Source organism: Phoxinus phoxinus (genome assembly GCF_949152265.1).
Source record: "Phoxinus phoxinus genome assembly, chromosome: 10".
Taxonomy (NCBI): Eukaryota; Metazoa; Chordata; class Actinopteri; order Cypriniformes; family Leuciscidae; genus Phoxinus; species Phoxinus phoxinus.
Genome location: NC_136885.1, coordinates 15,069,763 through 15,084,173, shown reverse-complemented (window position 1 = coordinate 15,084,173; position 14,411 = coordinate 15,069,763). Strand labels below are relative to the sequence as shown.

At 38.0% G+C, this 14,411-nt stretch overlaps 1 protein-coding gene across 2 annotated transcripts in view; it reads left to right on the top strand.

The window, feature by feature from the left end:
- rapgef5b (Rap guanine nucleotide exchange factor (GEF) 5b) overlaps nt 1-14,411 on the top strand; it is a 59,236-nt gene that overhangs the window by 28,745 nt on the left and 16,080 nt on the right. For both annotated transcript variants that reach the window (XM_079626673.1, XM_079626674.1), the window contains 2 exons: nt 2,253-2,380; nt 3,019-3,119. In XM_079626673.1, the coding sequence (XP_079482799.1) occupies nt 2,253-2,380; nt 3,019-3,119 (229 nt within the window). The remainder of the gene's footprint in view (nt 1-2,252; nt 2,381-3,018; nt 3,120-14,411) is intronic.

The window sequence follows — 14,411 nt, the reverse complement described above, 5'->3', positions numbered from 1 at the left end:
CTTCAAAAAATGCATGCAAATGGATACTCTGTGGGTAGAAAGAGAAGATGCAAATAGATTCGTGCATCAAACAGGCGCTGCTCATTTGAGTTTGCCTCCAGCCTGCACTGACGCCATTCCCACAAAAGCGTTGGCACATCTTAATGCACTAAATTCCACATTTCGATCCTGTGTAATATTACTCTGTCACTACTAAAGCGTTCAGGTCCCCCTGAGCTCAGTGGAGCTTTTTGCCAATCCAAAGCCAAGCAGAACTTCTGCCTGGGGAGATGAGTCTGAGATTGTGGCTTTTTAAATGCAGTTTGTGCTGATCGTCATGAGAGTGTGTGGGGGTTGCAGTGTGTACATGCATCCGTGTGTGTGTGTTCGTACGTGCAAGATCATTGGGGGTCTCTCAGTGTTTCAGTGCAATGGGCAATTAGAGCAGAAAAGTGCTGGTCCTTCCAGCCTGTCTGTCTGCCTAATTACGGGCGCACACACGCGCCACATTGACTGATGTGCTGTTTGCTGTAGTCCAAGGACAGAGAGAATGAAAACCAGCTCATTAAAACATGCGCACACACACACACACACACATTCACTCGCACATACAAACTCTGAATGATCTATCCATTAATTGCACTGCTAACTTGAAATGCACTTCTCTTAGCGTATCACTGTAATGAGGATGTTTTTCGAAGAGTGACAGTGAGATCCCGGTCCGTATGTTGTTGGCACAAGCGTTATGGAAGGCATGAGATGCTCACACCCATATTTACACACACTAGTGAGTCACACAGTTCACATGCTGGCTAAACGACAGCAAACAGACATTTTACTGGAGTTCAGAGTCCAGAGCTGTTTTTAAGTGTTCATATCAGAACATAATTAGATATAAACTCTCAAACTTTCTTTCCGTTTTAGACCGTGCATGAGGGTCTTGCATGGCTGGTTTAGTCTGCACTAGTTTGAGCACATTAACACTACATTAGCCATTTTGTAATGTAGAATATACAGCATTGCATACAGTTATTGAGATGTTTATGTATAGTGAATTGTGTTTGCAATTATAGGTTGAGTTTTAGGTGTGTATGAATATTGGAGATTGGATGGATTGAGTGCTTTGTTCTCAGAATGTGTGTGTTTCAACGTGTTCAGAGATCTGTGGAAGGTTGATAACACACACCGGGTGAAGTGACATGGATTTTTCAGGACAATAACAGTGGCATGTTGGTTCAGAGCACCTTTCCTTCATACACATACTTCATATATATACACGTCCACATATACATATACAATGGCCACAAACGTTTTTGACTTATCCAAAATTTCAAGGGTCCAAGTTATACATATTTGTGCAACCCCCGCTAATGGCGGGTGAATTAAGTATATTTACCTGCCATCCATAAATACAGTATTTCATAAAAGCTGAGAAACAGAATTTTCATTAAAATTCATGAAATTTTCATTAAAATTCATGAAATTTTCATTAAAAATATATATTTGTGTCATTGTGACAATGGGATTATTGAGATGACAGATAGATAGATAGATAGATAGATAGATAGATAGATAGATAGATAGATAGATAGATAGATAGATAGATAGATGTTTGTGCTATCTTTAAAATAAATGATGCTTTGTTTGATATTTTGTTCTAATTGTTCTAATATTCATATATTTTTAAGTTTGACTTAAAGGGATAGTCCACCCAAAAATGAAAATTCTCTTATCATTTCAAACCTGAATGCATTTCTTTCTTTGACACAAATTAACTGATAGTTACCAACATTCTTCAAAATATCTTCTTTTGTGTTCCACAGAAGAAAAGACATGGTTAGGGTGAGTGATGACAGAATTTTCATTTTCGCATGGACTATCCCGGTGTTCAAATGTTTTCATGACACATGATGTATAAATGATGTACTGTATAAATATATATTCAACCAACAAACCAGCTCAGCACACACACATAATATTTCAGCATAATCTGCTTGCAATTCATGATTACGCAATATCAAATAACTAAATCAGTTGAATTAATTCACCTTTCGAAACGAGCAAATGATTAAAATATAAATGCAGCCTCGCGCCGAGCAGCGTTACGGCAGCATTGTGTTGGGTCACGATAAAACGAACCCATTGAACGGCGCCATTTGATGTGGGATGTTTAATTTAAAACTGTATTGTGATGGAAATCAGGGGAGCAAAACAGACAGGGACGGGAAGACAGGGAATCTCCCTGGTGATAATGTTCTCTCCTCCCCCCGCAGCCCCCCGGTGACGCAGCAGTCCGTGTGTGTGAGAGAGAGAGGAGCCACGAGGTGCATCAGAGAACGACGTCACCGAGAGCTCCCTCCTCCTCCTCCTCCTCCTCCTCCTCCTCCTCCTGGACCGGGAGGTAAGCAGCCACACACCCGCTCTCACATGCGAGTGGAGCTCCAGAGCGCACACACCCTTTCTCTCTCATCTCTCATTTCTCACTCTTGTCATTCCGTCTTTCATGTAATCTGTCCAGCCCTGCCTCTTTGTCACTTTATTTATATCTCTCATCTCCCTGAAGTCATTCTCTAACGCGCTCAATCACACACACACACAGACACACACACACACAAACACTCGTCCAAGGATGTGCTGCATTGGCGTGCGCTCTTTCCTATGGAGCCCTTCTGAGGGATCTTAAACCAGAAGCTCCAGAGCGCAGTCAGGCTTTTGACTCCTCGATTCCTCCGGGTCAATGTGGTAAGTCGGCGCCGATGTGGACATGGGCAGCAGGCGTGCAGTGGCCCCGGACCCGCGCATGGACGACAGGTTGATGCCGGCCGCTCTGGTGGAACAGGAGGAAGATGAGGATGAGGACGAGTCCTCCGATACCTGCAGCACAGACCGAGCTACCGTGCCTACGTTCGACGTGCCGTATTTCCGTTATATTGACGAGGAGGGCACGGAGGAAGAGGGCGAGGAGGAAGGCTGGTGCAGCAGTCGCTCCCTGTCCTCCATCGAAGAGGAAGACTCCAGTGACTCTTCTGTCTCCCACAGGTACGCTGCCGTGCCTGCCGCCCCTGAAAGGGTTTTGGAGCATCTGCTGGGCCACCTGAGGCTGGACGAGGAGCAAAAGAGCCCCCAGAGCAGAGAGACAGGTGAGCCGTCACCTTTATAATAGTCGTGACTCACGTATAGATGTTTTCTGCCGGCTTTCTCATCTGATGTTGAGGCCTAATCTAACAGGTGTTTTTCGATTATGCGGAGATCTGTAGGCTTGACTGTATTTCATGTCATATAACTTATAGAAGTATGAAACAGGGCTGAAAACTATTCAAATAAACCATTAAAATTGTTTTGTTAATTGAAAAAAAACGCTGAAACAAAATGGCAACATTCATTGGCAACATTCATAAAACTAAAATGACTAAAACTAAAATTGAAGTAAAATGTATTAAAGCTAAAAACAATTCTATATAATATAATATTCTAAATAATAGAGATGTCTAAAGTACAAAAACAAATTACTGAAACTAAATATAAATTGAAAACTGAAATTTTATTCAAAATATCAATAAATACTATTATAGTAACTGTAAAGAATACTAAAATAACACTGGTCTGAAATTTGTCCATCTTCCTAAACATGATAATCCCATCTTTTAAACTTATAGTTCACCCAAAAATGAAAATTCACACTCTTGTTGAACCAAACCTTTATGTCTTCCATTCTGCTTTGGAAAACAAAATAACTTTTTTTTTTTTTTTTGTCCATACAATTAAATTCAGTGGGGTCCAATGTCTTTTGTACTTTGATGAAATCGACAAAAACAGTTAAAACGTTCCTCAAAATATCTTCTTGAGTGTTCCGCAGAAGAAAGAAAGCCATACAGTTTTGGAATTTTCATTTTTGGGTGAACTATCACTTTAAGAGATGGGATGATCTTATTTTAGGAACAGTAGACCTGAATCTAGTACCTGGACCATTCAATAAAGCTGCAAGTCTGAAAAACCTTCTGGAAACCTGAAAATAAAGAAAATACTCAGTTTTTTTCTATCAACGCTGCACTTTAATTTTTGTGGCACAAACATCTATCAACATTATCACCTACTGTTCCATAAATGTTGCAGCATGTACTTCAAACAGCAGTATATTTCCTGGTTCTGGTTTCATGCTATAAGCTAAATGATGTGATAGTAGTGATCTACTTTTAGCTGACTGGCTGACTATATCCTGCTGGTACGGAGTTATTATCTCCTGCTGGCTTTAATGTCCTGCCGTCATGGATGGCATGCTGCACTCCATGTTTAGCTGGCAACAGTTAAACAAGGTGGTTGAAAGGGAAAAATGCAGATTGTGGGATAATTTTACCTATTGGGATGCACAGAATAATTTATCATGTACATGCTTAAATGATTATAGCATTATCATATGTGGGACATATGAATTAAAATATAGTACTAATGCATGTATCCTTACATACAAGGAGAGGTTTTAGATATTCTGCCTGCCAGGCTTAAGTCATTCTTGTTTTTTTCCAGACAGAATGTTTGTAGTAAAAAGTATTGATTTAGATTCTCCATAGGGAATAGAACATCTCTGTAGCCCTAAAGCCATTAGGTCGGGGTCAAATCTGGAGTGAAACTGTGGGATTTGTGACTCTTGTGTTTTGAAGCTGAACAAAGAAACAAATTCATTTTCAAGCCATTAAAAGGAGTATGAATGCACTCTGCTTTGGTTCTCCGAGTTGCTGAAGTAGTGCGTGTTCGATATCAAGCTGTTATGTCTCTCAGACTAGATTAGAGGAATGAGTAAGTGTTCTTTCCCTTTAGAAAAAGCCTGACTTTGCGGTGGCTGTTCCCCCCTCCCTCTGTATGGCGAGCCGGTCCAGCGGAGTGAGTTCTAACCTCATTAAAGACATTGATAGCTAATCGCTATAGTTCAGCTCACTTCTCTGTTGTGCGCACAGAGTCTTGTCTGTTTAAATCCTGCACTGCTGCAGTTCTTCTGTCTGCTTTCAGTGCAGTTCCAGAACTCTCTTCCATTGCTGAGCAGAGGAAAAGATGCCATTTGGGCTTGCACACCACTTATACTCCTATTAATTACCAAAAAGAGTACATGTGGAGTGTAAATAGATTTAAAGAGACTGCTCACGCAAAAATGAAAATTCAGTTTAGATTTTTGTTTTTTTTTGTTCTGAAAATGATAATTTAGTGTGTGTTCACACTTGGCATGTTTGGTTCGATTAGAACAAACCATGATGATTGCTCTGTTAGTGCGGTTCATTTGAATAAGTGTGAACGCTGCCATCAGAACCCTTGTGCGCACCCAAACTTCCAAACAAACTCTGGTGCGGTTCGAATGAAATATGAACGGATGAACAGACCAAAGACATGCAAACGAACCAAAAAACGGGTCATGATGTCTTAAGATGCGACCCTAAGAAGGACAGAATGTTAAAGCATACCTGTTTTTTTCTCGTCATAGTCGCAATGTTGCCCATCACAGTTCGTTACAGTCACCAGAACTGCGTCTCTATCGCTGGAAATCTTCGTTTGTGTGTTTGACGGAGGGAGTCCTGCTTTACACATTTTATAAGCTCTGCACGAGTTCTCAGCTGGTCAAAATACCATCATATGTAGGCTACACACATACAACGAGCACATTTAGACCAGCGCACAGCTTTGTTTTGGATGTTCGGTAAATTCCGTCCAGAAATATATACGTAATAAAATGAATATATATAGTCCCCATTCACTTTCATTGTATGTAAAAGAGCAGCTTAGACGTTCTGCTAAACTTCTCTCTTTGTGTTCCATGGAACAAAGAAAGCCATACAGATTCCTAAAGACGTAAATTAGGATATAAATCAAATATGTAGTTGAACTGTTCTTTTATAAGCTTTGTGCTGATGAAGGATATCTCTTATTGTCACCATTCTATTATATGTATAAAATACATTTTAGGTGTTGACAGGGTAAACAGTGATATAGTGGTGAGAGAAAAGGTCGCCATGATCTATGAACTGTCAGATGAAGTGGCTTCACTTCTAACTGCCTGGTAAGCTCTATTCTACTGGGAGGGTTTTGTCCACGCTATAAATCTATTATGGTTTAAATGCTATGACAGATAATAAATGAGTTTTTTTGTGACAATATTTTTGAAATGCATCCATAACTGCATTAGCTCAGATTGCCCAGTGATCCATACATAGTTTTTCACAAGCATGTGTCTGTCTATGTGTATATTTTGGTGTGTTGGTAAAAATAGCGTGTTCTTGTAAACGGAGAGAGACAAAGAAAGAATTAGACAGACAGAAGGAGAGACAGAGATTCCCAGAGGACAGGTCTCAGGGGACATGAAGCTTGCCGGTGTATTGTCATGCTTGCACACCCCTCACATGTGTAGGGAGTTTGATAGGGCTCAGTATTGATTTCATACGGCTTCTGAAGTATCCATCAGCTGATCCCATATGAATTCCGTGTTTACATCCTGCAGGACAGGCTGCTTCTGCACACAAAGAGATTTAAATGTTTGTTGTTTAACGTATGAAGCCGAAGGGAAGCGTGCAGTAAAAATATTGATTCGGTTATGGAGAGGAGAGGTTGTTTTATTGTTTTTTCTAAATGAAAGGTATCCAGCCAACTGTACAGTACTTCCCTACAGAGATAGAGCTCTTGGCATTTCTTAATGCTAGTAAATACATGAGCGAGACGATGTGCAATGAAAGAAAGAGGGGAAATAACTCTGTAGTGGTTTGGTACTTTTATGAGTTTGCCTGCGGTTCAATGCTTTTGTTTTATTAAAAATGGTTTTATGGTCAAACATGCAAGAAATGTTACAATTAGGGATTCATTCAGTAATGGCATATTTTTTTCTGCATTCAGTCTGTGTGTGTTTGCTTGAGGATTTCAGGAGACTGCTGCCGATAGCAAGGAAACAAATGGGTTGAGGAAGAAATCTGAGCCATTTCATTGCCAATACGTCTTTGATTATTTTGTCGATAATGTATATTGATCCTCAAGCCAAGAGGGTAATATCGGGTTATTGTATTTTTGGAATCTAGCATGTGTTCGATGAATGTAATGTTTCCTCTGTGTTTAATACCAGGCATTTTCTCTAGTAATGAACATGTCTTTTTCAATTTTTAATACAGAAATCATTGATTTGGTGACACTGATAAAAGACATACAACGCTAAACAGAAATTCATTCAGTGTGGTCCAAAAGAATAAGACCACTTTAAAAATCTAGAATAAAACCTGAAAAAAACAGAGCCATTAAGATTTTTGTATTTAAAACTTAAAATGGGAAAAAGAAGCAAAACTGAAATGTACCAAAACTTAAAGGGGTCATGACATGGGTTTTTTAATTTTTTTATTATGTTCCCTTAGGTGCAAATATAGTATTACTATAGTTTTTTTTACAAAAAACTTTTAAAATGTAGTGATTTATGACCTTTTCCCACCCTGTTTCTCATCCTCTGATTCAAACAGTCTGTTTTGGGGGTGTTTCCCCTTTAAGAGTTCAGTGTTAACGCCCACTGTTATGATTGGCTAACGTCAGTGCCTATGCATCAATTATTAACGCCCCCAGCCAGAACCTGTGCGGATTCAGCGTATTTAAAAAGTAGTTTAAAGTTTTAAACACATTACTTACAGTTTGCGTCGTCGTTGTTGAGCCCAGAATAGTCGGCAAGGACTTATCTTTGAGCAACAGTTTTCTGACAAAGCCAGCATCATTTTGGGATTTGTTCTCAAAACAGTCATCCTTCAAATGTATAGAACAAACGCTTAAACTAACACTGCCGTGACTGAGACGTCCGCAAAAAATAAAGTGCATCCATTTTCCCCTGACGACTGGATCTTTCGCAGCGTATTCAAAGATGTTGTTTGTCCACAGCCAGGAACAGCACATCTGCGGCACCGTAATTTCCCTGTACACAGACAGACCCACTCGCTGTCCGTCGACTGAACACTTGAGGCGCGCAGCGCGCGGGCGCGACAACGATACGAAATGAGCGTAGTTGCCTTGCACTTTAAGCGTAGTTGTCTTGCGCTGGAGGCGGTCATATGCAAACGCTGGTACGTCACTTCGTACCGTGACGTCACTTCTTACCATGGATCCAGAACGAGCTGTATTTAGAGCTTGATTAAATAAATGATTCGTTTATAATGGGGAGGACGTCTTAAGCTATGAAACTTGCAGGACGTTTTAATGGTACAAAGACCTCTTATATACTAAAAGATCAAGGCAAATTTGGTTTCTCATGTCATGACCCCTTTAAGAAATTCTAAAATACAACATCGTTCAAAGGTTTGGGATCAGCAAGATTTTTGTTTTTATTTTTTTTAATGAAAGAGATGGATCTTTTTATTGAGCTAGGACACATTAAATTGACCAAAAGTGACAGTATAGACAATTATAATTTTACAAAAGATTTTCCTCTCATCAAAGGATCCTGAAAAGAACTGAATCACTGTTTCCACAAAAATATTAAGTAGCACAACATTGATAATAATCAGAAATGTTTCTTGAGCACCAAATCAGCATATTATAATAATTTCTGAAGTAATGATGCTGAAATAATGCAAGACTGAAGTGATGCTGAAAATGTAACTTTGCCCATCACAAGGATACATTTAATTTAAAAATGTTATAATAGAAAAGCATTTTAAATTACAATAATATTTCAAAATATTACTATTTACTGTATTTTTATATAAATGCAGCCTTGGTGAGCATACAGTACTAATTTAAAAAACATTAAAAAATCTTACCGACCACAAACTTTTAATCGATAGTGTACTTCAACCTTTCCCTTAAAATTGTTATGGTGATAATATAATTTGTCATTTACCTTGCATTCAAAAGCAAAACACATTTAGATCTATATCTAGATCAGGTTGGTAACTGATCTTGGAGTAACATGTATTTCACGTGTTCTTTAACAAATCCAAACCTGAATTGATTTTTCTCCCCTGATCCAATATCTTCTATTTCTGCTGTAAATGAAGTCAATCACCTGAACGGCGCTCTGCTCAGCCCTGCTGAGGGTAATTGGCGAGCTCGGCTCAATGAGCGATAATCAAACCCTGTCCACATGGTTAACAGAGAGACTTGTGGGAATTGCTTCATTGATGATGATAACTCAGCTCACGAATCCTGAGCATAATGGGCCCGAAGCTGTCAGAGCTCATTATCCGTGATTTATGGAAAACGGGAATAATTTGAGTAAAAACATCAAACAACAAAACGAGGAGAGTGATTGTGCATGTGTGCTTTTCAAGAATGCCGATGAATTTGGTGCAAACATTAAATGAGATGAAGTTGTTTAAAGTCAATCCTCTGTCACATCCTCTCATTAACTGCAACAGTCTCGTTTTCCTTTTTCTGCATGCTCGGGTTTCTTGTATGCATCTGTCAATATCATAAGCAGCTGACCGGGTCTGTGTCTGCAGACCATGAACTGTGGTATCCCTCAGCTGTCCATCAAAGCTCATTTGACCTCCAGAGTTTGCCGCTGTCATTGAGGTGGTCATTAACTCTCAGCTTTTTCACATCATGGTTTCAAGTCAAGCTGACACACTCTGTCTGATCGTTCCTGCAGTGTGGGTGGAAGAGCTTGAAAGAGTTTGGAAGATGCAAGAGACGCCAAGAATATAGTTAGACCTACTTTTTCACTATGAGAGGAAAAGCAAAACATTGTTTCTGCTGTCGTTTAGCCAAGGTTTTCCAATATTCCAGGATGCCTGAGTATTCATAAGGATTGTAAATTGTATCTTCTCAGGAATGCATCTCCTGAAAACACATTTTGGAATTTCATCAACATCAAAAATAGTAGGGGTGGGAATCTTTAGGCACCTCACGATCCGAATCCGATTCTGGGAGTCACAAATCCAATTCTAAAACTATTATTGATCTACTTTTTTATATTTTTTATTATTTAATTAGTTTCTTAATCTTAAAATATTTTTTACATTTAATTACATATGTCATTATAAGTACTTTAAAAAATAATAATTACAAGTTAAACATTTTATTAAAACCATAGAATGCTTAAATTTTAAATACATAAACTAATATAGCTTTAAAACAAAAGCAAGTAGCCTAGTAAATAATGGACGAACAACAAAACATTACAAGCAATAAACAGTGTGCTTTCAGTATTTAAAAGTATCTGAATGTTTTCCATTCAGGAACTGTGAGTTTTTTCTCTTTCTCATCTTTACTGTTGTTTGATTATTACTGATGACATCATAGACAGCAGGGGATCTAATAAGCTGCATTTACACTAATGCACAGATCTCTTTTGAAATATATGTTTTTGTCCTGTCTGTTTAATCCCTTAAAGGTGTATTGTGTAATATTTAGGATGATCTGTTGACATAAATGCAATATCATATACATAACTATGTTTTCAGTGGGGTATAAAGACCTTGAATGAATTTCGTGTTACAGAAATGAGTATGAGATGTATTTCGTGTGACAGTAGTGAGAATGAGATGCATTTTGTGTTGCGGTAATGAGAATATGTATTTCGTGTTACAGAAATGAGAATGAGATCTATTTAGTTACATTAATGGCAAACGATATTTTTCTGTTACGGTAATGGGAAGGACATTTATTTTGTGTTATTGTAATGAGAATGAAATGTATTTCGTCTGACGGTAATGAAAATGAGATGCATTTTGTGTTGCGGTAATGAGATGTATTTCATGTGACGGTAATGAAAATGAGATGCATTTTGTGTTGCGGTAATGAGATGTATTTCATGTGACGGTAATGAGAATGAGATGTATTTTGTGTTGCGGTAATGAGAATGAGATGCATTTTGTGTTGCGGTAATGAGATGTATTTTATGTGACGGTAATGAGAATGAGATGCATTTTGTGTTGCGGTAATGAGATGTATTTCATGTGACGGTAATGAGAATGAGATGTATTTTGTGTTGCGGTAATAAGTATTTAGTGCTGCGGTAATGAGAATGAGATGTATTTCATGTGACGGTAATGAGAATGAGATGCATTTTGTGTTGCAGAAATGAGAATGAGATTCCTTTTTTCACATGTGTTAGGAAGAATTTGGTGTGAAAATATGCTTTATAGTCATAAAAATAGTGTCAAAAGGCAAAAAGCTTAATTCTAAATTCAGTCCACACTCTTAGTCATGGTCAGTTGAATAGTTTGCTACATGCACAATTAGCATGGATTAAAAACGTAGTTTTTATTCCCGTAAGGAAGACAAGTGTGTCTAATCTTTTGCTGGTCTCACTTCCTCATTGCAGAGCAGCAGTCTGAGGTTTTTTCCAGGAAAAGTGGCACGTTCAGCTGCAGTATAGTCCTTCATTTTTCAGATAATGAAAAATGCATCCTGTTTTGGTTGTAGCAAAAGAGAGAGAGTAGTGGAGAACTGAAAGTGAAGAGAGTGAGTCAGGTTAATGCAGCTGCAGAGTATCGAGAGCTCTTGTGAAAGTGTCTCTGCAAATTTGTGTGTGTGTGTTTGTGCAGCTGCTGATTGGATAATTCGATTTAGTTTAACTAGTTTAGCACCATTTCGAGTAGCACAGCACATCATAAAAATGCACACTTGCAGTGTAGACGGTTCCAATGATTAGAGAGGAACTGATGAAGCTCTATGTTCCTTCACTCGTTTGCTGTGTAACTGTGTGAGTGAATGTGTTTGGTGAGAGTGCAGCTTTCCTGTTAAAGCACTCTGGATTGCCTAAGTTTCAGGGGGTCATTTGGGGCTGTTTATAATTCAAACATCTTTGACCATGTCCTAGTATGTACTGAACTGTATCTCACAATCGTGAGAAATAAAGTCAGAATTGTGAGATGTAAACTCAATCAAAAATGATTTAAAATTAATTAAAAAGGTAATTACCTTTTTAGCTCACAGTCCAGACTTTATAATTCACAATTGCGAGTTTATATTTTGCAATTCTGACTTTATTTCTCAGACCTTTTTCTCAGAATTGTGAGATATAAACTCGATATTACTAGTTATAAAGTCAGAATTGCGAGATATAAACACAATTGCAAGAAAAAGAGATATGAGAAGTCGCAACCTTTTAAAATAAATAAGTCGTACCTTTTTTATTTTTTCAATAAAAACAAGCGGAAACTAGCTTCCATCGAGTTCCAGCACATGCAGTACGTCATCCAGTATCATGAATACTGTGTTTTGGAAGTCTGTTTTTACATTCTGTCACTGTGCTGGAAAGCGCATTGCATATTCGGACACAGTGTCTGTCTGTGTGAGTAAGCAAGCACCGTTGGCGCGGCGTGTACAGCTGCTAGCTGCAGATTAGCATAATGATGCGAGCAGTTCAGTAGAGCAGAACGCTCAAAGCTCAAGGAAGTAAGTGTGAAATTAAAGACGAATTTACAACAGTGCCAATGCAGCACACTCACACCGCAGCCCGCAGGAACACTGTCACTAATTGGATTTAGAGCTTATGGAGGAATCCCTCTGTCACCATACACTGCTTCAGAAAACACTCAACTCATTCATTATTCTGTCTTTCTCTCCCTTCCTCCCTCTGACCCCTCCTGCTTCTCCTTGCGATGCATAAGTCTAATTTAGTGGTAATTGGAATAAACTAAACAGAGTGCTTTAAAATCTGACTCTGATGAATTGCTGTAGTCTGTTTATGCAGTTTGGCTCTATTTAATTACAGTTTCAGGGATCCTTAAGACCTACATTTATATTTACCGTTTACTTAGCATTAGCACCTAAATGTCACTGACGCTGTTTAGCTTCCCTCAATTTTAATTGCAAAATCAGGTTCTACTTTATTTTAAGGTGTCCGTGTTTCAGTTCAATTATACATTTAAGTACTGGAGTAATAATAATGAACCACATGTACTATAAGTATAGGATTAGGATTTGGTTTAGGATTTGAGTTATTTGCAAGTAATTATGCATACTTTACTGTTGTTACTATAGTAACTACATGTAACATGGGTAACAAGGACACTGTAAAATAAAGTGTTAACCAAAATAATTTTATATATAAACTTTAATCAACTTTGTCATAACATGAATAAGTCACTGTTGTGGCAAAAACAATATTTTACAAACACAGCATTCCCAGGCAAAAGAGACGTCAAGATCCAAATTGTATTTAAAAGAAAAAGATATATTTATTCTTGCAAGACTAGTTCCCATTCTAGCCACACAGGCCAGCTGCAGGCGGGGGTGAAACCCCAGCCTTCACAGACCAGTTTGCAGGCAGAAGTGAGACCCAGATGGGTGTTTTTCTGGTAGTTTTATAATGTCCTTATCAAAGCACCCATCCCAAACAAAAGGAACTAAGGACCCCCATGGTTGCCTTAGTCCCTCCCTAGCCTGGGGATCTCCTCATCTCTGTCTCAGTGTCACACACACAGCTGTATCAACGTTACAACAGGAACATATGGCATTCATTTGTTAAATCGATTAAAATCAATGATATAGTAAAAATTCCATTACAGTCACATTTTAAGATATATTAAATTAGAAAACTGTAATAATATTTCACAATATTACAGTTTTTTTTTTAGACAGACAGACAGTGAACAGTTTTTACTGTATTATTGATGCAGCCTTAAACAAACCCCCCCAATTTTTGAACAATAGTCTAATTGAGAGGCACAACTGCATAAGATAAAGTTTTTAGAAGTTTATTTTACACCAAAATAATATTTGTGTATATTCTAAAAGCCAGTTTGTCTTTGATTTTGCCAATAATGTTTATTGATACTATAGCCAAAAGGGTGGATTGTATTTATTTGCTTTCGGGCATGTGTTCAGTGAATGTAATGTTTCCTCTGTGTCTCATTTATAAGCCATTTTCTCCAATAATGATTATAACTCGCATTTACAGTGCCAAAGTCACTTTTATGTGTCTCAATGGTAAAAGTTTAAATATGTATCGTATTACAAAATTAATTCAGAATGTACAGATTAGCCACTTGTGAAAATATTTCCCACATTATTTTGCATTTATTTAATTTAATAATAAAAAAGATCATTACAAATGATATTATGAGATTATTAATTTGAGTAAAAAATAAACATGAATTCCAGAATGTCTTAGTATTCAGTTTGTTCTGCTTTTGCTTTAATCCCAACAGCATTCAAAACTCCACGAGATAACAAGTTGCGCTTCAATGGAAGCAAGAACATCTGTACAAAGAGGTTCATGATCAGTGTCACAAATGTACTTATGTTTTTAAATATTCGTGAATGTGTATTGGTGCCTTCCACAAGTGAGGCACAACATTAGGTCTTGCTCAACGTTGTCACATTTGGTGTTCAGAGTGTACGTTTAAGGCATCTAAATGACTCACAAGCCCAAAACCGGGAGAGTCTGTCGATCTGTAGATCAGATGAGAAGATCGATTGATGTCTCTGTAGGAATCTAAATTTCACCATTTGCTCTCAGAGCAAATTAAAGTGGAATG